The sequence below is a fragment of the Miscanthus floridulus genome, unplaced genomic scaffold (assembly GCF_019320115.1).
Source record: "Miscanthus floridulus cultivar M001 unplaced genomic scaffold, ASM1932011v1 fs_821_1_2, whole genome shotgun sequence".
Classification (NCBI taxonomy): Eukaryota; Viridiplantae; Streptophyta; class Magnoliopsida; order Poales; family Poaceae; genus Miscanthus; species Miscanthus floridulus.
The window spans coordinates 1-20,710 of record NW_027097318.1 but is presented as its reverse complement, the minus strand read 5'-3'; the positions used below and the strand labels follow the sequence as shown (position 1 = coordinate 20,710).

The 20,710-nt window shown below is 47.6% G+C and overlaps 1 protein-coding gene and 1 pseudogene across 1 annotated transcript; one reads left to right on the top strand and one right to left on the bottom strand.

Moving 5' to 3' along the window:
* Positions 1-2,386: 2,386 nt before the first annotated feature.
* Positions 2,387-10,527, bottom strand: LOC136533240 (uncharacterized). The gene is made up of 19 exons (XM_066525809.1): positions 10,270-10,527; positions 8,797-8,947; positions 8,475-8,702; positions 8,259-8,345; positions 8,074-8,163; positions 7,876-8,002; positions 7,622-7,722; positions 7,364-7,532; positions 7,141-7,262; positions 6,419-6,547; positions 6,216-6,314; positions 6,075-6,132; positions 5,914-5,989; positions 5,673-5,799; positions 5,414-5,571; positions 4,889-4,961; positions 4,596-4,790; positions 4,254-4,347; positions 2,387-3,684 (listed from the first exon to the last, which is right to left on the bottom strand). Exons 2-19 carry the CDS (start codon positions 8,869-8,871, stop codon positions 2,846-2,848), a joined length of 2,847 nt encoding a protein of 948 aa, XP_066381906.1. The 5' UTR covers positions 8,872-8,947; positions 10,270-10,527; the 3' UTR covers positions 2,387-2,845.
* A 6,433-nt stretch (positions 10,528-16,960) lies between these two features.
* LOC136533241 (S-locus-specific glycoprotein S13-like) lies at positions 16,961-18,759 on the top strand (annotated as a pseudogene).
* Positions 18,760-20,710: the final 1,951 nt, after the last annotated feature.

Sequence of the window (20,710 nt, the reverse complement as noted above, 5' to 3'; positions counted from 1 at the left end):
AAAGCTACAATTCAGATGTGTGTGTGGTACAACTAGCATCGTTTTGTTGCAGGTATGACCGCAGGAAGAGGTACAAGACCAAGGATTAGCGCGTGACACACAACGCGCACATCCACTTGTGGGAGACCAGGGAACGGTAGCCGGTCCATGCGGGTCCTCCACACGAGCAGCACACCTTCGACGAGTACCTGCGGTGGCTTCACAGGTCTATGAGGACACATATCAAGCCCTCGTATACTAAGGAGTCAATTGACGAGGACTCGAAGGAAGATGTGTTCGATGTTGCCACGAGAGAGGACACATAGCTACAGAGAGCCCTGCTTCAAAGATACGTGGTAAGATACTTAAATGGTACAATTTATTATCCTTTTGCTATTAAGTATATGTACTAAAACTGTCCAACCGCGTTTCTGTACCCAGGGGACACAATTGTCAAGGATGTCCAACGAAGCAGCATTCCGGCTTCACGAGTCTAGAGGGTAGGGGCCAGACGTTCTCGAGGCTTTTGTGGAGGTAAACATAAACTTGTTCGTTCCAAAAATATTTCTTTAGTGTATATGTGTTTGAAAAATGCACTAACTTTAACGTCTATTTATGCAGAAGATGAAGAAGAGCTGCAGGAAGCTAGCTCAGAAGCTGAGCTGCATGGACACTCCTTATGTAGAACCGTCACTCCCGGCGCGATCGGGTGGCACGTCTTCAACCTCTTTGAGGACACCAGCTGACTCTTCTCAGCCGGTGGCAGGTGCCACTTCCGCAGTGCGTCCACCACCACATCATAGCACTGGAAAGGACCTTGCAACCGAGGACGACGACGACGATGACGACGATGACCCCCCAGGCTTCCGTAGACAGCATGACCAGTGGGACGATTTGCCGCAGGATGAGATCGGCATGTGTCAGCTAGGTGGTGCCCCGCTTGGTACCCAAGGAGCCTCATAGGTACTAACAAAGGTAATTTCTTTAAATACGTAGGCTCCATGAACTAACGATCATAAAGATTATAAGTAATCGTGCATATCATATACTTACAGGGTACGAGCCGTACGCACCGGCAACGCAACCACACCGACGTTGGCTATACTCCCAATGTGTTGCCAACAAATTCGAAGAGACAGAGACGTCCGAGGGATCCTTACACTCCTGGGGTCTTAGTTTATTAGATCGAACGAATATTGGCGTCCAAAACTTGCAGGCTTAGTTGATTATGCTATGTCGAACTTATGTCAAACCAATAAAAATTTTATGTGGCAGCTTATCAACTTGCGCACGGACTGTATTTATCTGCTTCATATTCGTTTCAATGCGTCGCGATAGCACTGCCGGCGAGATTAAGTAACAACTAGTTCGGGAACCGGCAGTCCCAGCGTATCTCGACGCCGGTGGCCGGCGTCTTGCGCGAGGGGTCGAGGAAGACGGGGTTCATGGTCGCGTCGCTGCCGATCCTACAATATGGGGCCAAAAAGCCAAAAAAATAAGTGATTCGTTTTTAGCCTTTATAAAAAGAAAATGGATTCTTGAACCTCTTTCACGCTCATGTCACGTCGAGGTATTGCAGAAAAAAGAACCGCAAAATCCAATCCAATTTTTCGTAATCGATTAGTTAACATGGTGGTTAACCGTATTATGAAAGACGGAAAAAAATCATTTGCTTATCAAATTCTCTATCGAGCCGTGAAAAAGATTAAAAAAAGACAAACAAATTCACTATTTGTTTTACGTCAACCAATACGTAGAATAACTCCCACTATCGACGCGGAAAGTTCCAATTAAACCGTCCAGGTACTACCACGTCATGCGCCGTGGCGCGTCACTGCCGCGCCAAGATTGGTGGCGCGGTAGACCCTGGCACATCACCGGTCAGCGGTCTCGGTCTTCGCCACGTCAGCCTCCTACCGCGTCACCATACATGACGTGGCACGAGCGTTTCGCCACGCCATGACAATAGGCGCGGCCAAAAGTGTTAGTTTTAGAAAAAAAAAACAATGTTAGATTTAAAATTAGTTTATAAAAAATGTTAAAAATATATTAAAAAAAATCTCAATTGGCACTCTGTCTGTTGATTCTAGCTAGCTAGTAGCCATTTTCTATCCGTCTACCAGTGGTGTCTACGACTGATGAGGCATTCCTCCATTTTCTCAGCTACTAACCTACAACAGATGGAGAATCGTGCAGCAGTGAACGGACACTGTCCAGCTTCCATGGGCCCCTCCCTTGTCATCGACGTCTGCTGACTGACTACGTACCTGACTAGGTCTCCAGATCGATGCAGACCAGTATAACTACTACTCCGTATATATGCATGACCGCTCCGTATATCACGGACGAAAATCTTGTTTCGTGATAACGCGTGCTCTGTGGATTTTTAGGATTTGGAAACCAAAACTTGTTGGCAGAAAATAAAGGAGGCAGTACCGTCCAATACAGTTTTTATCAAAAATACCGTCCAATACAAACAACACTAATGTTAACTCCAAGTAGTGTCCACATTACTGCAACCGCAAACAATTCAATAATTTCTTGTACTGGCCACTGAAAGGAACGTTCCCAGTACTCAGCTTGTGGTGCGTGCAGATTTATCCCCACATAGTCTGTATTTCACTATGCCTGGTTACCATTTTCTTTCACCGTACACATTACACAGTAGAATTTGCCGAAGCAAACAGTCCTCGGAGTTTTACATGCCACGTCAAAATCAAAGTGGCACGCGTGTATATATCGTATACTAATTAATATGGAGTATATACTGTACCACGAAAATTTCTGTGCCCCACCACCACCCACCTTCTATGCGCTATATCTTGTTTCACACAAGTTATCAAATCAAACTGGTTTGCGCCGTCTGTCATCTCAGTTGCTCAGGTGGCGTCAGGTTGAGCACCATGTCAGGCCCCTTCTCGCCGGTGGCCGAGTACTCGTCCGGCACAGGCAGGCCCAGTTCTTCGAGGACGAGCCGGATGACGCCGCGCGTGACGCTCCCCAGCGACAGCTTGTTCACCATCACCGCGATGGCGAAGTTGTTCTCCACGTCGCAGAACCCGGTCGACCCGCCCATCCCGGAGTGCCCGAAGTACCTCATCTTGCCGCTGCTGGCATTGTCGTACCTCCTGAACCCGAGCCCGAACTTGCCGTCCTGTTGCGCCATGCCCTCGTACTCGCCGACGCCCATGAACGCGTCGAGGATCTTGTCGCTGCTGAACATCCTGCTGCTGCCGCCACTTCCCAACACCACCGCCGCAGCTTCACTGTCGGCGTCGCTGGTGCACAGCTGGCTGTACCCGTTCTTGTCAGTGCTGCTGACATCCTGGAGGTTTCCCGTGGAGCCACTGCCGCCCTTCTTTCCAGTGCCCTTCTTCTTCTTGAGTGGCGCGGTCGGGAACTTGGGGGTGTGCACATGGCTGCCGAGGGGCGGCTTGGAGCCGGAAGAGTGCGGTGGAGGAACAGAACCACCTGTCGCTAGCGCCGCGTAGTATCGAGCGAGCGCACGAGCGGAGCAGTGGCCATTGGCAGCAGGGATGATGGCCCGCCGGACATTTAGTGTGTTGAAAAGAGCTGGTAGACCAGACGCCATCTGCGCGATGTTGTTCAGCAAAGCTGGCGGCACATCTGCCCCTGCCCTGATTCCTGATAGCTTCTGGAGCTCCTCGGTGTCAACTGTCAGCGCTGCCAGCCGAGATTCAACACCTGAGAATGCCACGGACGTCAGACAAAAGGGTATTTAGAACAAGATAGTATGCATATCGGTAACAGTAGATATTCCATCCAGGAGCTTGAAACTTCAAGATAAAGATTTACTACCTTTTATATGAACTGACCAAATAAGCACTAAACATTGTGAAATCATACAGAAAGGGTGACTACCTGAAATTTACTATTGCAACATGAAATGCTAAAACTGTGGCGCTGAAGCCTTAAACTTCATTAGTAAAAAACTTTAAATCATTAACCTGATGCAGTACTCTACAGATGCATATGTAGTCTCTCCCACACTCATAGCTTGGCTGACAAATATCTGCCCTCCATTGAACACCCCCCCCCCCCCCCCCCCCCCATTCCCTCCTAGGTAGGAAAATCTTACATTCGAGATATCAAATTATTTTTTCTTGCTCCCGAGGACAACCAGAAATAGATCTCGAGAGCAAATTGGATTTCTTATCATAAAATAAGCTACAGATTAAGTGCACAGTGCTAAAAAAAGGATCTAATATTTGTAATCGATCTAAGCCCTGATTCATAAGAGATCTGCAACATACCTGGTGGAATGCCAACATATAGCTCCCCCTCAATGTGAAGAGGACGAACAATAGCCTCTTCTAGAACCTCTTGAAACTTCTTCCCAGATGCATGCTATTATTGTCAAATACCAGAGTTAGGATTCATGAAATTGAGTTACAACATTACATTGACTTACAAACCCCATAATTAAGCTATGGGACCCAAAAAGAGAACTTGATGGGGGTTTACATCTAAATTTAGCTAACCATTAACCTTAAATTTAGTATGACCCACACAACAATCTACTAACATAATTAACGAAGGTCAACTCTCTCATTACAAACAAGGCTCAATTTATGTGATGGCAGGAAGAAACATACCTCTATGACTCCCCCACACAGCCAACCAAAGGAGAGGTAATGGTAAATTTGTGTGGAACCAGGTTCGGTCTCAGGTGTACACTTCGTAATCTGGTTTTGTGTCTCCTCCCAGTCACATACCAACAAAGGATCATTCTTCACCACATCACCCAGTGCATTGTGCAAACCGGATGTGTGATTTAGAAGATGATGGACCTTTATTAGGATTTAGGAAGTAGCCAATGAGATAGTCTATTAGCCAAGAAATGTCATGTCTCATCAAATAACAGACGCGGAGAAGTTTTATACGTTACCTTTATTAACTCCTTTCCATTAGTTCCAAAATTTGGCCATATGTTGGCAACTGTTTCCGCATACTTCAGCTTCCTGAAAGATTGGATTATGATGTCACACAATAGCTGGTGCAACTTCAACTTGTCGAATAAATGTCAAAATGCACAGTTGAAGTTCTTAACATCTATTTTGGCAATTCTACATTACGCTCACAAAAAACGGACAGGTTAGAAATGGTTGTTGGACCATTTTTCTTAAAATAGTCCCAGGTGGACCATTAAGTGAGCAATTTTCCATCTAATAAGCATATAAAGAAGGAATATCCTTGTTTTGTAGGCAAACCAGTTGGGATATTATAAAGGAGTGGAATGCCACAATGTTACAGCTCACACCCCCCATAAAAAGATTCCATGAAGATGCTATACGTAAAGATGAGAGACAATTTATATGCACACCAAATTCTGTAATATAGTGTAAACTAATATCATGCAGACAGATTTAAACTGGCAAGGTTAAAAGAAACTAGGCACTGGATTAATACTCACCCTTTGTCCACAAGCCAATGTACCATCCCAGCAGTGATACCCTTAGTCACTGAGAAAACAGGAAAGAGAGAATCAGGTTGAACAGGTCGGGGATCATACTTCCCCAACATACCAGCAGCAGTATCTATTATGACCTTTCCATCTTTATATGCGCAGACCTAGGGAAGACACAAATGTAAGTGCTCCGCACACAGATCCTAAATTTTGTACAGAATTTCTGCAAGCGTAGTTGAATAATAGATTCAGAGGAGAGTCCTACCTGTATTCCTAAAATTTTGTCGCTTCCCAACTCAAGCAGATAATTTCTCAGTTTAGACTCCACATCAGAGTTAGCAGGTGAGTCAAAAATCCACTGACTGTTAGGTATTTGTCCATGTGTCAAACTCCTGACCAAAGTGAAGACATAAAAATCAGCAATGAAAGAAATGAGTGAGGTGATGTTTTTACTATAAAGATGGTGCAACCATTGGCATGACAATGTCAAGTAAATAGCATCTCACCCTAACAAAGTTGATTCAGCAAATGGCCTCATGATGTCCAGGTAAACTATCCTAACATTTAGTGAAGCTGAAAGACCTGCAGTTTTTTTTTTAAATAAATGTCATTAAGATACTGGATACCTTAGAGGAACGAGTAAGCCCAAACCAAACACATACTGTACCTCTGAGGAGATTCAAGACCCTCATAAATATTATGGCATCCCCAGGGAAAGCATCAACCTAAAGGCATGAAAATGTCCATGTGACACCCCATTTATTGGCAGTGGAAACTGGAAACTAGCAAGCTGGGCATTCCAACTCACAGGATTAAAGCGTTGAACCTCCTTCTTGTTCAATTTCATCTTTTCTTGAAGAGCTTTTTTATTTCTCTCTCTTTGGTCATTTAGTGCCTTTATGTTCTCCTAATAAGTATGAATAACCACAAATAAACTGTTACTCCAAATATCCAAAATTACTAAAATGGAGACAAGATGACGAACAATGGATCTAGTAGACTTCAGCCTACCTTTGCTTCACTTGCTGTGGTTGACTGGCGAAAGAATATTGTGGTAATATCCATAGCCTGCTGAGGCATGTCAACCCGCAGTTTAAGCCCCATCTCTGAAAATGCTGACAGCAGTGCCACATGATCTCCCTACAGATCAACATGTTACATCAATTAACTAAAGTATGATAAGCTGGAAACTACATGGCAAGCTATTTTGTAAACTTGGGTATGAAATGTCAAAATTTCCAAAAACAAGTCAAGTGACTCCAGGTCCAGGGAGAGACATCCCTTTGAATTCGTCTAATCGTCTTATGAGAGGGGAGTATCGAACTCTTCAGGGAGGTATATGACCTTTGAGCACTTAGGTTTAAGCCTGGGTGTCCTCCCTCTCAGCTGGAGGCTCTACCAGGCGAGCTATTGCTCAGTTCTCAACTTATCGCTTATAGCTTAGGGATATTAGCTATTGTAGCTTGGGGACATATCTCCCAAGGCTGCTTGATTTCACTTATTGGGGATATGGCCATCTTAACTACCAGTCTTATCACATCATAACGAGTAATACCAAAAGACAGATAATATTGTTAAAAGAAAAGACAAGAAAGTAAACAAGGTATGCTTGCATGGGTTCTGAATCTACAGTAAGAAAAGAAGGGAATAGTTTTATATTATACTAGCAAGGTACTATCTACAGTGAGGAAAGAAGGGAATGTGCATTATATAGAAGATCAAGGTTCACAAACCTCTGCACATGACAAAAACATTTTTGCTAGTGCCTGCGTCATAGATTTAGATATGCGCTTAGTGAGCCCAAAGTCAAGGAGAATCGGTTTATGCGGAGGTTCCTTGCTCACAAGAAAATTACCTACAGAAGAGAAAAATGCATGCGACTATGAATTAATGTGCAATCCAATGCAGAGCGGAAAGGTGAAAGAAACCTTCCCAAAATGAATATAATCTAAATACCAGGGTGAGGGTCGCCGTTAAAGAAGCCATCAATGTATATTTGATGAGCATATGCACGGGTTATCTCTTCGACCAGTTTCTGCTTGTCAACACCAAATGCTTCCAATGAATCATTATCATTTAAGCGAATCCCATCCATATATTCCAAAATTAGAACCTTGTCAGTTGACTGACACACAAAAGAACAGTCTGTCAGATGACGGTAGCTTGATTTTCGAAAATTAATATGACAAACAGTATAGAAACTGACAGATAGACCTGAATAACTTCTGGAATGAGTACATCAACAGCACTGGAAACACTGCCACTCCCACAGTCAGTTTTGCGACTAAGATTCCTGGAGACGGCCCTAGTATTCTCTAAAATTGAAGAATTTATACCATACATTATCAAGACAACCTCTTCATGAGCCACTAGGCTTTGACTCTAATTTTAAAGAGAGGGACAGAACATGGAAAATCGTGCAGAGAAGCATATGGCAATATTAGTAAGAACCTGAGCAAGGAAAATACCTGCTTCATGGTTGAAATCAAGTTCCTTTGGAGCCTCCTTGCACCATTCATCAATCATTGGATTAAAATCATACCGAGGCTCTGCCCACGCTATCCATTCAACCAATGATTTTGCATTCTTCAGATCCTGACCACCAATACAAAAATGTAATAGACTCCAACTGTGCTAGACAGCATACTTGCAGGTTAGAGATAAACCTCTAATATGATCTCCTTGACACCATCATGCTGAATTTTGACAACTACTTCTCTGCCATCTGCCAGAGTTGCACGATGAACTTGCGCTATCTGTTACCAAATGTTCATTGGGAGGCTCAACTGAAATGAGCACACTATGATTTATATCAGATAACTAAAGTTCACTTTGATAATACAGTACTTACTGATGCGGTTGCGAGAGGGTCCACGACAAAATCAGCAAATAGATCACTCATGGGTTCTCCAAGTTCTTTCTCTATTGTTCCACGAACCTGCACAGCAGAGACAAGAACTAGGATAAGTAATTGCTTAAGTAACCTGCACGTACAATACTATATTAGGACCAGACAAGAATTATCAATCTTTGATTCTTCCATTCATTCAAGGACAAGCATGCGTACCTCTTCAAAAGGGCGTGGAGGAAGTGAATCCTGCAACTGCTTGAGGACATTTATGTAGGGTTCAGGAAGTACATCTGCTCTTGTGGATAAATATTGGCCCATTTTCACCCATAAACCTTCTAACTCTATCATCAGGTTGAGGACACGGCGAGCATTTCGCTCATGTGTTTTCTTCCATATAGCACTCTTTTTACCAGTGCTAACCCATTGAACTCTCTTCTGAACAGCCTGCTTGTGCATCAAGAAGATGTTAATCTGTTTCGAGAGAATGGAAGAGGCTGCCTATGGACAAACATCATTGAGAACAGGAATAGAACCACACCTTATAGTCGAAGTAGATAAACAGTGCCATAGAGAAAACCTTGAGGCGCCTGGTAATGGTGTTTCCCCATCCCATTGTAGGTTGGCAAGTCAGGACAAGCAGGGACAAAAATTCTGGCACACTCTAGGCTCCTAGTAAACCAGTTAGTTTTCTGCAGTGTCACAAGTTCAATAAAGAAGATCCAAATTATTTTTTGAACGTAAGATCCAAATTAGTATATTTATCAGAATTCAGAACTACTGATTCATTCTCAGGATAGTTAAGACAAGGACTTGACACGAAAATCAAATATATATGACAGGTTCCATTTCTGTTAAATCAACTAAGGATGGAGTAAATAAACAAACAGCAAAAGAAAGGATTCGCCCATAATTAGTGCCGCTCGCTGTCAGGGCAATTATTCAGAGATAATGACTTGACATGATAATCAGATTAACTTGACAGGTACCATTTATGTGAGATAAACCGAGGATTATAGAGTAAAGAAGAAAACAACAAAACTGTAACTGAAAAGGATCCGCGCATTCCACGCCGCACATTAAGTGACATGCCAATGACATGAGCAAGTAGTTTCCAAGACAATACACACCCAGAAATGCAACAGATGCAGCAGAAAAATGTGAGCATTACGCATGGACACATCACAGCTTGAAAACTTCAACCTTGTCCTCACTCCCCGCAGGGTTTCCCACGTGTTGCAACTTTTCTCCTTCGCAAGTAGAAGTAGGCCAAGACTTTTCCCTCATATAATTCAGGAAACCATCACAACAGCTCGCAAAATCCCTGGCCTATCAAATTTGACGTGCGGGGACCGCTGAAGGACGCTCAAGGACAGGACAAAAGAAAGACCACGGGAATGGCGTCTGAATCATGAAGCACACTGCTTCCACAACCAACACCACAAGAGAAGTAGCGCCCCCAAATTCCAAGCCGCTGAATAACACATGAACAACATGATTCGAGCAATCCTACTTATTGAGCTGAGCAAGACTACAGGCCCCGGAAACTTTCGCATGATTCCAACATCATGGGGATGTGCGTGCTATTTTAACTGCTTTACTTGATCATCAAAGGCTCCATGCACGCAAAATCAATCTCCACTAGTACTTTACTCGATCATCAAAGAAAGGCTCCAGTGCGCGAGTGCAACAAAAGGAGATTTATATATAATACCATCCATCAGCAACTTAACATAAAGACGCATTTTTTTTTCAGTCTGATCGCACGAGTCATTTATCCTCACCAACCCAACCCCTTCGGCAGGCACCCGTAATCCCAACGCAAAATCGACGCAAGAACCAGATGTAACGCCCAAAGGGGAGGGGAGATTACACCGGAACTGGCCGCGAAACCGCACAGAGCGGCAAAACCCACTCAGGCAATCGCAAGCGCAACACACGGCGGGGATTTCCGAGAACACCCCGACCCCCCAAGAAACAGCCGAGAACAGGGGGGAAGGGAAGAGACTATTACCTCCAATCGCTGAGCTCCGCGAGGCGAGGAGGAGGAAATTTGGCGGTTTCGGACGGGCGCCTGGGCCGCGCGAGTCGAAACTGAACCGGCCGGACAGATTCGCGAAAGAGGGAAAAAGAAAAAAAGAAAGGAAAAGGGGAGGATCAGTTCTGTTGTGAGGTGGTGGGAGCGAGGACAGAAATTTCTGGTCCTGACTCCTGTGAGGAGGAGGGAAGAGGAGCTTTGCGGAAGCAGAGAGAGCGTGAGAGGACAGAGGAGACCTATAGGAGTATTTTATTCCGGGAGTCCGGACGAGGCTGCTTTGCATCCAGGCCCCGACGGTTTGTCGCTATTGTGGATTCCACTCCGCCATGACAAGTCAGTTTTGGGTTGGAACCCCGTTCGTCTTCGTCCCCTACTAGTCGTCCCCTGCATCTGCATGCGGTTTCTTCTTCCTCACTCACCTTCCTCTCGGTGCGGACGTGCGGTGCAGGAGCAGGACAGCAGCAGCCGCGACAATGACATCGAGCCTCACAAGTCACAGCGTGCTTTTCAGTGAGAACGCATCGGTCAGTCAACGGGAAAAACTGTTCGCCGTGCGGTTTTTGACCTTTTTGTCGTGTGGATGACATGGATACTGACGATTCCAACTTCTAGACGAATTCAGTGCAGTGTGGTGTGTGGATCATAGACGCCGCCGCCGCTTTGGTTTTAACGAAACGGAGAAAGAAGAATGACATGCGTTCTAACCTAGGGCTGTTCATATAATTCGACTTATTTCAGCCAGTCTGGTCGTTCGTTGGTTTCAATCAGAGTTTATCAGCTATGATATAGTATTTTTCTCTCACAACAAACCAGCATCAGTCAGGCTTATTAACCCAGAAACCAATCAGCGAACGAGCTACCTAGCAGAAGTGTCTGGATATTGCCCCTGTTCACTGGGAGGAATTTGGAAGAATTTGAAGGAATTTGTGAGAGCATAAACAGTGAAAACCAGCCATAAACAGTGAATTCCGGCTGGTTTTTTTACCAGCCGAACGACGCCATTGTAATGGTATTTCCCCTTTCTTTCCAGGGTCGGTTTGGTAGGACTCCCAAACCATTTTGACTTCTTTTTTTTGTCCGATCATTCTACGCCAATGGCCGTGACCGCTCACCAGCCCACGATGCCATTCCAACTCAAATTTTGATTTTTCTCGTAGTTCATTCATCATCACTAAAATCATCCAATGTTTTCTTTAAACCTTTAGTTATGTTTATGGTCAACAACTATGATTTGTGACTGAAAATTTCATCTCTCGTATATTTTTTTCGAATACGCAAAAATATTTATATATTATTATATTAAGAAGAAGAGTTTAAACATACAGACAACATGTCTCTATCGAGCGCCGAAAGAGATCGATCTAAAACAGCTGCAACTGGACCATCTCTCACACAATTGAACATTGTTTATGAAATTGTGACATATTTGTGACAGTTATGGTTGTCCTTATTCCACCGTATTAGCATCTCTTATTTTATATACGATACGATAGCTCTGTCACATAACTTTACAGTATAAAATTCATCATGCATGGATTTTTTATTCTAGATCCACCATTAACTCCAGGGGAAATTGGCTGGCGGACACCCACAGTGGTGGTCATTTGCTAGCGGACACCCAAAGTGGAGTTGTATGCTAGAAGACACTCTGGTTTGTTGTAATTATGCCCGAGGACACCGCGGGCCGGTTTCCACCGGTTGAGGAGAGAGAGAAATTCAGTTTGGACATCCGGTGCCCCTGAGCCACGTTTGGGTCTGGTTGGACCAGCTAAAAACCGACCCGAGCCTGGTCTGGTTGGACCTGCAGCGAGATGGCCACGGACAGGCTGTCGTCGCGGTTGGCGCTGGGGAGCACGAACGCCATGTGGTCCCGAACAGCGACGTGTCGCGCTCCTATCGGCTGGACGACGTGGTATTGGATGCATCGGGTGCGTCCACTCCTCCCGTTCGGTCAACGCCCGGCGAGAATGAGAGAGAAGGGAGGGAGAGCAGAGAGAGGGGAAGAAGCAGAGCACGGCGACGGTAGGCAGAGGCGAGGGCGAGGGTTGCTCCAGTGGTGGTGGGTCAGGGCGGGGACAACCTCCAGCGTCACGGCGCCGACGGCGTTGGCTCCGGCAGTCCTACTGGATGGCGAGCTCGGCGTCCTCTGTTTCTCATGCCTCTACATTAGGATAGGGGAAGGGAAGCAGAGAGAGAGAGAGAGAGAGAGCGTGGAGCGGGGTGGAGGCTCGGCTCGACGGTGCGGGGTTGGTGGCCGAGGAGAAGGCGACTCCGCGTAGTGCTCAGTCCTAGTGCGGTGGTCAGCGGTGTCCGTGGTGATGGAGGCGGCGTCCTTGGTGCCAGAGGCGCTTTGCACCATGCGGGGTTGGCCAGGGAGCAGTCGACAGGAATCCTGGCTTCACGGCCTCGGTTCACGCGGCGGCGGCTCCCGTCCCTACTGATGGAGGGGCGCACGCGAGCCAAGAAGTGGTGCCGGCAGCGCCGGCTCGGTTCGCGTCGCCGGTGCCGGCACTGCTGAGGCTACCCAAGTCCGGCGCCGTCGGGCGAAGGGAGGTGCTGGAGTCCGGCAACGCGGCGGTGCTGCTACGGCACGCGGAGGCCGGGGATGAGGCTCGTGGCGGACGACGCCGTGGACACGCTCTCAGCCGTGGTGTCCCGGCGTTGACGGGGCTCCTCCGCCGCGGTGGCTCGTGGGAGCGTCGCGAGGCCGCCACGGCGCTCTTCGAGCTCTGCAAGCTGCCAGAGAACCGCCGCCGCACGGTGCGTGAGGGCGCAGCGTCCGCGCTCGCGGACTTCGCCGCCGACGGCTCCGCGCGTGCCGTCGTGCGGGAGGCGGAGAGGGTGGCGGGGATAGGAAGAGAAAGGGAGAGAGGAAGAAGAAAGCGGCAGGCCGCGCACCTCCCCACGTGCGCCACCAGCACCGCGTACGTGCTGAACCGCGGGGCGCCATCACGCGCGGGGAGCTGCGAACGCAGGCGGCCGAGCTCGGCGCGGGAGAGCTTGAAGATGGCCACGGCTGCGGGCGGAGAAGGCCAACGCCCGCGCCGTGCGCGTTGGGATCCGGGCCTTGTTCGCGCTGTGCCTGGCCAAGGAGAACCGTCCGCGCGCCGTGGCGACGGGCGCCACGTCGGCGCTGGCGCGGCGCGTGGCAGAGGGCGGCGTCGGGTAGCCCGATCGCGCGCTGGCGGCCGCGGAGCGCCTGTGCCGTGCCGAGGGCGGGCACGATGCCGTGGTCACGGGGGCCGGGGGCGGGGCCGTGGCCGTGGCGTCGCTGGTGCGCACCATGTTCGGGCGCGCGGCGGAGCACGCGGCGGGCGCGCTGGTGGCCGTGGTGGGCGGGTGCGAGGCGCTACAGGTGGAGGCGGTCCGGGCGGGCGCCATGAGCCAGCTGCTGATGTTGGTGCAGGGCGGGTGCTCGGAGCGCGCCAAGCGCAGGGCGCAGCACCTGCTGAAGCTGGTACGCGCCATGTCCGGGTCCGCGGGCTGCTTCGGCGTCGGGATGCGCTCCACGCCCATGGACCGGTGCGCTACGCACCACTCCTGGATGAGCCGGCGGAGGGTGGGGCCGGTTAACCAGACCAGGCTCGGGTCGGTTTTTAGCTGGTCCAACCAGACCTAAACGTGGCTCAGGGGCACCAGATGTCCAAACTAAAATTTTCTCTCTCCTCAACCGGTGGAAATCGGCCCGCGGTGTCCTCTGGCATAATTACAACAAACCAGAGTGTCTTCTAGCATACAGCTCCACTTTGGGTGTCTGCCAGCAAACGTCCACCACTGTGGGTGTCCGCCCGCCAATTTCCCCAACTCCATTAGCTTACTCAGTTTGTCGTATCATGCAGTTGACGACTTCAAGCTGTTCAGGGAGAGCATGGAGTACAAGGATGTAAGAACTCTGCTCAAATGGATTTCATATCTTGAGTTTCCTGCATACCACATTCCACTTACCCGAGTAAATTAAAACTAGAAAAAAATACAGGATAGAGGTACATACAGAATGATGATGCAAACACATGCAGGGTTGGATTCCAACTCTGAACTGAAGTAGGATAGCAAACTATAGCCATTGCCTGAATCCACACTCTTCCATAGGACTACTACTGGTCTTTGTTATCTCCGTAATAAGGCTTTTTAGTTTCTCACCCAAAAGTTTATATCTTATCTATTAAATGTTTAGACACATATCTAAAGTATTAAATATAAACTTAAAAAAAATAACTATTTGTACAGTTTGCTACTGCTGGTTTTGTCATCTTGTGTGTTTGGCCTGTGAGTTACAGATGTGGGCATCGAAGTTCCACCCGATCGTGGAGAAACCTCTGCACCTGCATTTCACCGTTGACCCCGTGGGGAACCAGCTGATGTAGACCGAGTGATGACTGGGATTCTGCTCTGACTGAGTTTGCTACGTGGTCGGTTGTCTACTTTTCTCTGAGCTGTTGCAAGCCTGCAGTGGAAATGTGGAATGTTCAGGTTGGACAAGTAACATATATTACATGCACAATGCATTTCTATCTTTGTGTCGTGAATCCCAAGTCTTCCAGCACCTCACGTCTTCTTGGACCATGCGTGCATAGGGCTAGATATTGAGCTAGCTGGGCTCGGCTCGGTCCAGTTTGAGTTGGCTCGTTAGGTTAATGAGCCGGGAACATATCTAGTGCAAACCAACTTCTCCGTGCAAACTAACTGTGGAGGAGAGGTGGAAGGGGGGATTTACAAAAGTGTAATTACGCCCGCTCCTAATTACACTTTTGCAAATCCCCCCTCCCACCTCTCCCCCGCAGTTGGTTTACACGGTTTGCACGGAGAGGTTGGTTTGCACTTGATACGTTGCCAGCCAACTAGGCTTCGTTAATATTACAAGCTAGAGGAGCAGCTCGGTTCGGCTCGTTATCGAGCTCGACTTGACTCGTTTAGCTCGCGAGCTACTAAAAAAATAGGACACACATGTTTATAATGTTTATGTTATATTAATTCCAGAAGGTGGCGTTCACCATTATGCAACCATACATGATTAATACATATCGGGTTTATCAAAAGTATCAACCATACAACATAGTTGGTTCATCCATGATCATGCAGTTTCAGCATACTAAATAGTTGCTTGCCACCACAAACTTAGAAAAGTCCACAGATTCAATGTCAGCATCATCACCTTCTCCGTGAAAAACAATCCATAAAATCAACATTTAAGTACCACAACAATTATAAAATTAAAATTCATATGAAACAACTGAAAATAAGGATTACATACCAATAGAATATGTGTACACTTCTAGGTCAGCATCACCATCTTCTGGATTCATGGTCGTGGATTGATAGGTCTCAGCTCGTGAGCTGGCTCGTTAAAATAGCGAGCTAGACTTACAGCTCAACTCGTAAAAAAGTTAAAACAAGCCGAGTCGAGCCGAGCTGAGCCGGCCACGAGTCGGGCGAGTTGACGAGCCGTGAGTATTTTGTCCATCCCTATGCGTGCAGTCCATATCGGTGTGCGTGCTTCAGAAAAAATAAATAAATTGTGCACAATTCTTTTTAGAAAAAAAAAATCATATCTTTAAGATGCTTGTAAATATTAATTTAAGGGACATATTTAATCGTGTACCAAAGCTTATATTTTCTTAAAAAATATATCTTTTTAGACTTTTTATATGAAAGCTGTAGCTCTCGATAAGATCTATATCTTTCGTTTGAAAAGTACTTTTATGCGACATTAAAGGCCTATTTGGCATAGCTTATAACAACTATGAGTTTTTTTTTGCCAAACACTTATTTTTAAAACAACTTCATGGGTGAAGCTGTTTTTCTTCTCTTTCACAAAGACATGAGTTGGGATAAAACTGAAAATAATAGTTTACCCTAGCTCTCTCACTCTAAGCTGTTGGTGAAGCTATTTTCCAAACACTTTTTTCAAAACACCTCAACTTTACTAAAAAACTGCCTGTGAAATTGTTTAAAAAAACAACATAGTGAAGCTGTGCCAAACAAGCACTAAAATATGAAATACTCCGTATTTGATTTTTCTAAGAAGACAAGCTCTATTCTCTTGAGCATCTTAACAATCTTAAATGAAAAACTTCAAACTAAAAATATGTAGACCTCATTAATAGCTACAACTTTAATATAAAAGCTATCTTCAATTGACACAATACAAGAATAATATAATTTTTGTGAGTTGATAAGCCTTTGCACGATTAGTATGTTGTTCAAACTTTGTATTATTTTCTCGACTATCTTAACGACTTCAAATGTAAAAACTCAAAACTATAAAGTATATCTCACTAAGAGACTAAGAGGTACAACTTTGATATAAAAAGTATCATCATTTGACACAATGCAAAAAATGTTATTTTTCTAATGTGTCGAGAGCTAGTACGTGATTATTATGCTGCTGAATCTAATATTATCTTTTAGCATCTTAACGTCCTCAAATGAAAAAAAAACCTCGAAACTAAAAAGTTATAGATCTCATCGAAACCAACAACTTTCATATAAAAATGAGAAAATAGCGTTCTTGTCCTTGTTCAGTACTCCAATTGTGATTTTGCCCCTCTTTTTTAACTTTGTGATTTTACCATCGCTTTTTTCGAACGAAGCTCCCGTCTACCCCTGCTTTGTAACACCGTCTAAAATGCTTGGATTAAATGGTAGAAAAAAAAGAAAAGACACCTACATGAAAAGACAACGATACCCCTCAGTCCCTTTCTCCTTTCTCACCCGTTCGCTCGACCCGTTCTCGACGAGAAGTCGCGGCTCGCAGAAGGTTTCGCGGCTTGGCAGCGACGTAGCTACCAGTGGCGGCGTAGCTCCTCCTCCCTCCTTCCCGCTCCCCCCCGGCGTGGCTCATCCTCCCTCCTTCCCGCTCCCCCCCGGCGCGTCTCGTCCTCCCTCTGCCACACTCCGGCGGCACGGTTCGCGTGTTAGGGTTTGGAGAGTACCGGCGGCGGCGCGACTACTGGCAGCGGCGCAGCTCATCCTCACTCCGCCCCGCTCCTCCCTAGGCTCGCGCCCACAGTGGCTGTGGCGCCGCGTGGCCTGTGGCGGGCTCCACCCCGACCCCTCCCCCCGGCTCAGCGCCCGCTGCGGCGCGGCTGGGGGCCTCGGCCGCCGCCCCGTCCCCCGCCCCACAGGGTCGCGGCCGCACCATCTGATGCTCCAGTCGGGCACCTCTAGGATAGCGGCATCAGGGCAGGCAGGCGGAGCGTTGGGGCCTCGCGGGTGCGTGCCGCCCACCTTCCTCATCTTCTTCCTCCTTCCTCCTGGCCATCGCTACTTCGGACGACGGACACCATCCTCCCCGGCGATGGGCATCTCCGGGAACCAGACACACGTGTCCAAGAACGGCGACTTCGAGCTGGGATTCTTCGCCCCGGGCGCCGGCATCCACCGCTTCCTGGGCGTCCGCTTCAAGAGGATGCCGAGCACCAGCCCCACGTTCTGGGTCGGGGACAGGGTCGGCATCTCTGACCTCTTCGCCGCTGGCGCTGGAGGTCTTCGCCAGGCAGCCTGTGCATCACGGAGGCCGGGTCTACCCGCTGGTGTTCGCCCGTGGCGGGGGCCGGGCCACCGCCTCCTGCCGCGGCCGCGGTGCTTCTTGGCGACGTCAACATGGTGGTGAGGGACCAGGCCAACGCCTCGCGGGTGCTGTGGCAGAGCTTCGATTCCCCCGGCGACTCACTGCTCCCCGGCACCAGGCTCAGGCTCGCCGGCGACACGGGAGCCAACGTCTCCTTGACGTACAAGAGTTACTTGCACAATGGCAGCGTTGGCGTCGACCGGAGCAGGAGGAACGGGTTCGTGCTCACCACCGATGGGCATCCCAGCCTTGGGACCTTCCCGGATGGGATGGTGACATCACAAGACAATGGCAGCTCACTGGTGCTGAATCCTCCGGACAGCCCTAATCTGACCGAGTTCTTGCAGTTCCTCCTAGGGGCAAGTCAGCTTGATGCGGTGGTCAGAGGATTCTGCAGCGGCCAATAGCAGTGGTTGGGTACCTCGTTGGACCTTCCCTTCAGATTGCAAAAACAGTGGCTTCTTCTGTGGCAATTTCGAGTGCTTGCACAAGTAATGGCAAATGCGATTGCGTCGATGGATTTGAGCCTTCCTATCCAGCTGAGTGGAACCTCGGATCCTTTGCTACTGGTTGCTCGAGACCGAGATCTCTTCCATTGAGCTGCGAGACGAATGGCCAGACTGAACATGACGACTCTTTTATCTTGCTGGACAAGCTGCAGGGGCTCCCTTATGATTCTCAGAATGATTTAGCAAGAAGTGATGAGGATTGTAAGCAAGCCTGTCTCAGCAAATGCTACTGTGTCATATATGTGTATGACTCCGGATGCAAGCTGTGGTACTACAACCTGTACAACCTTGAGTTTTGCTTCTAGAACTCCATACAACAAGGTTTATGTTCGTTGGGGCTCCAAACTCAGGGCCAAAAATATAGCAAAGGTGCTACCAAAATTTTAAATATTTATCAATATTAAATCTGAGTTCAAATAATTATAAGTTGTGTCAAATATGTTTGACCAAATTTAATTAATTGTCAGCATACAATAAAAAAGTCTAATTCCAAATCAGGGTAAAATCACAATTAGGCATAACAAACAGGGGCAAAATCGCATGGGCATTCATGTCCTTTTGTACAAAGTTTAACACCGTTGGGGGTGGATGACGGAGCAGGAGCAAACTGGTGCTTCGTGAATGGCACAGTAGGGATAAATTCACAGAGTCAAAAAAAAAACAGAGGCAAAATCACAATTTCGATACAAAATAAGGGTACAAACACAAGAGCCCCTATAAAAATCATCCTCATCTAACGTCAGTCGACGAGTTATGATTTTTCTAAATTTAAGTCTTGTCACGTCACTCCTATTGGCGGGACAAAATAATACTGTTACCGACAAGTGTGGCATGACAAGGTTTGTCACGTGAAAAACGTCATCCAAGATGGTGGGGCTCGCCGCAAGAGTGTAGGTGATGTGATAGCGTGTTTTTGTCGTGCCTACCGCACTGGCGGGCATGACCAAAAGAATCAGATCGATAAAAAAAAATTAGGAATAATTATTATTAAAATATTAAATATAAAAGTATTTAAATAATAAAATCAATAAGGGCATAAGGTTTTTAGGAATGACAAAGGAGTTGGGCCGGCAGTAAAAGGCCGTTGACGGACCATGCTTAGACCGGACACGATGCCAAACGTTGTTGGATGCCGGTCGCGCGGTGCTCCGCCCTCTACACGACCTTCTTCTCCTGGGTGTCGCCGTGTCGGCGTGGACATCTCGCGCGAGGAGAGGCCCCATCCCACGGCGATCTCCCTACGCACGCACGTATACTCAGGCACGGGCACCGCCGTCCGCACATTGCCCATTCCGACGACTTTCTGGCGGGCCGGCGCCAGGTGACGCGTGTTAGCAACCGGTTCACAGATAACTCGATTAAGTAGCAGGATACAGGACCTCAGCGGAAGGGAGGTCGAAACAGAGGAGAAAGGGGAATAAGGTGCTAGGAGAGGAAGGTACTAGAGCGGTGTTTAGTTGGGCAGGCAAAGATTCTCTACTGTAACATTTTGTTTGTATTTGTGAATTATTGTCCAAACATTGACTAATTAGGCTTAAAAGATTCGTCTCGCAAAGTTAAAGCAAATTGTGTAATTAGTTTTTGATTTCGTCTACATTTAGTACTCCATGCATGTACTGCAAGTTTGATGTGATGGGGAATCTTCTTTTTGCATAGTGTATTTTTTAGGAGTTTGGAGAAACTAAACAAGGGCTAGAAGGATCTAGAAGACCTGGAGGAAGGAAATCTGGGTACAGGTACACTTGAGGAAGAAGATAAACAGTGAAGACTGAAGAGAGGATTCGAGAGGGAGGTACCTGTTTGGTATTCTGTTGTTCGATGCCTTCTCCGCTCCTGCCCCTTTACTTTTGTAGACTGCCATCTAGTCTGGACTGAGCTCAAGGCCCAGGCCCATGCGACGGCCCAGCCATGAACAATCCCTAACAACGCGCCTCTCAACCGAAGGCGAAAACGGCGAGGTGCCGCACCGCACGCCATGGCACAGTTCCAATCTCAAAGCTCTCTCTCCCTCCACGGCTCCACCCCACGCGGTTGCTTCAAGCATTGACTGACGGACCCGTGAGCCTGCTCTTCCTCCGCCTGTCTCTGCCGCGAAAGCTTGTGGATTGAGTGCGCGGCTGCGGTGGCCGAAATCCTGGTGCGTCCGTGCGTGGGGGATCGATCCGGCTCTCAAGGCGCCGCGCGCCTTTCTGGTGAGATTGGGCTGTTCGCGTCGCTCGCTTCGCTTATCCAGAGTTTCGCCTTCCCTTGCTACATCTTGTGGCATTTCTGACTTCTGAGGCGATGGTTCAACAACATTTCTGATTTTGTACCATTTGTTTGTAGCACGAGTAGCAAT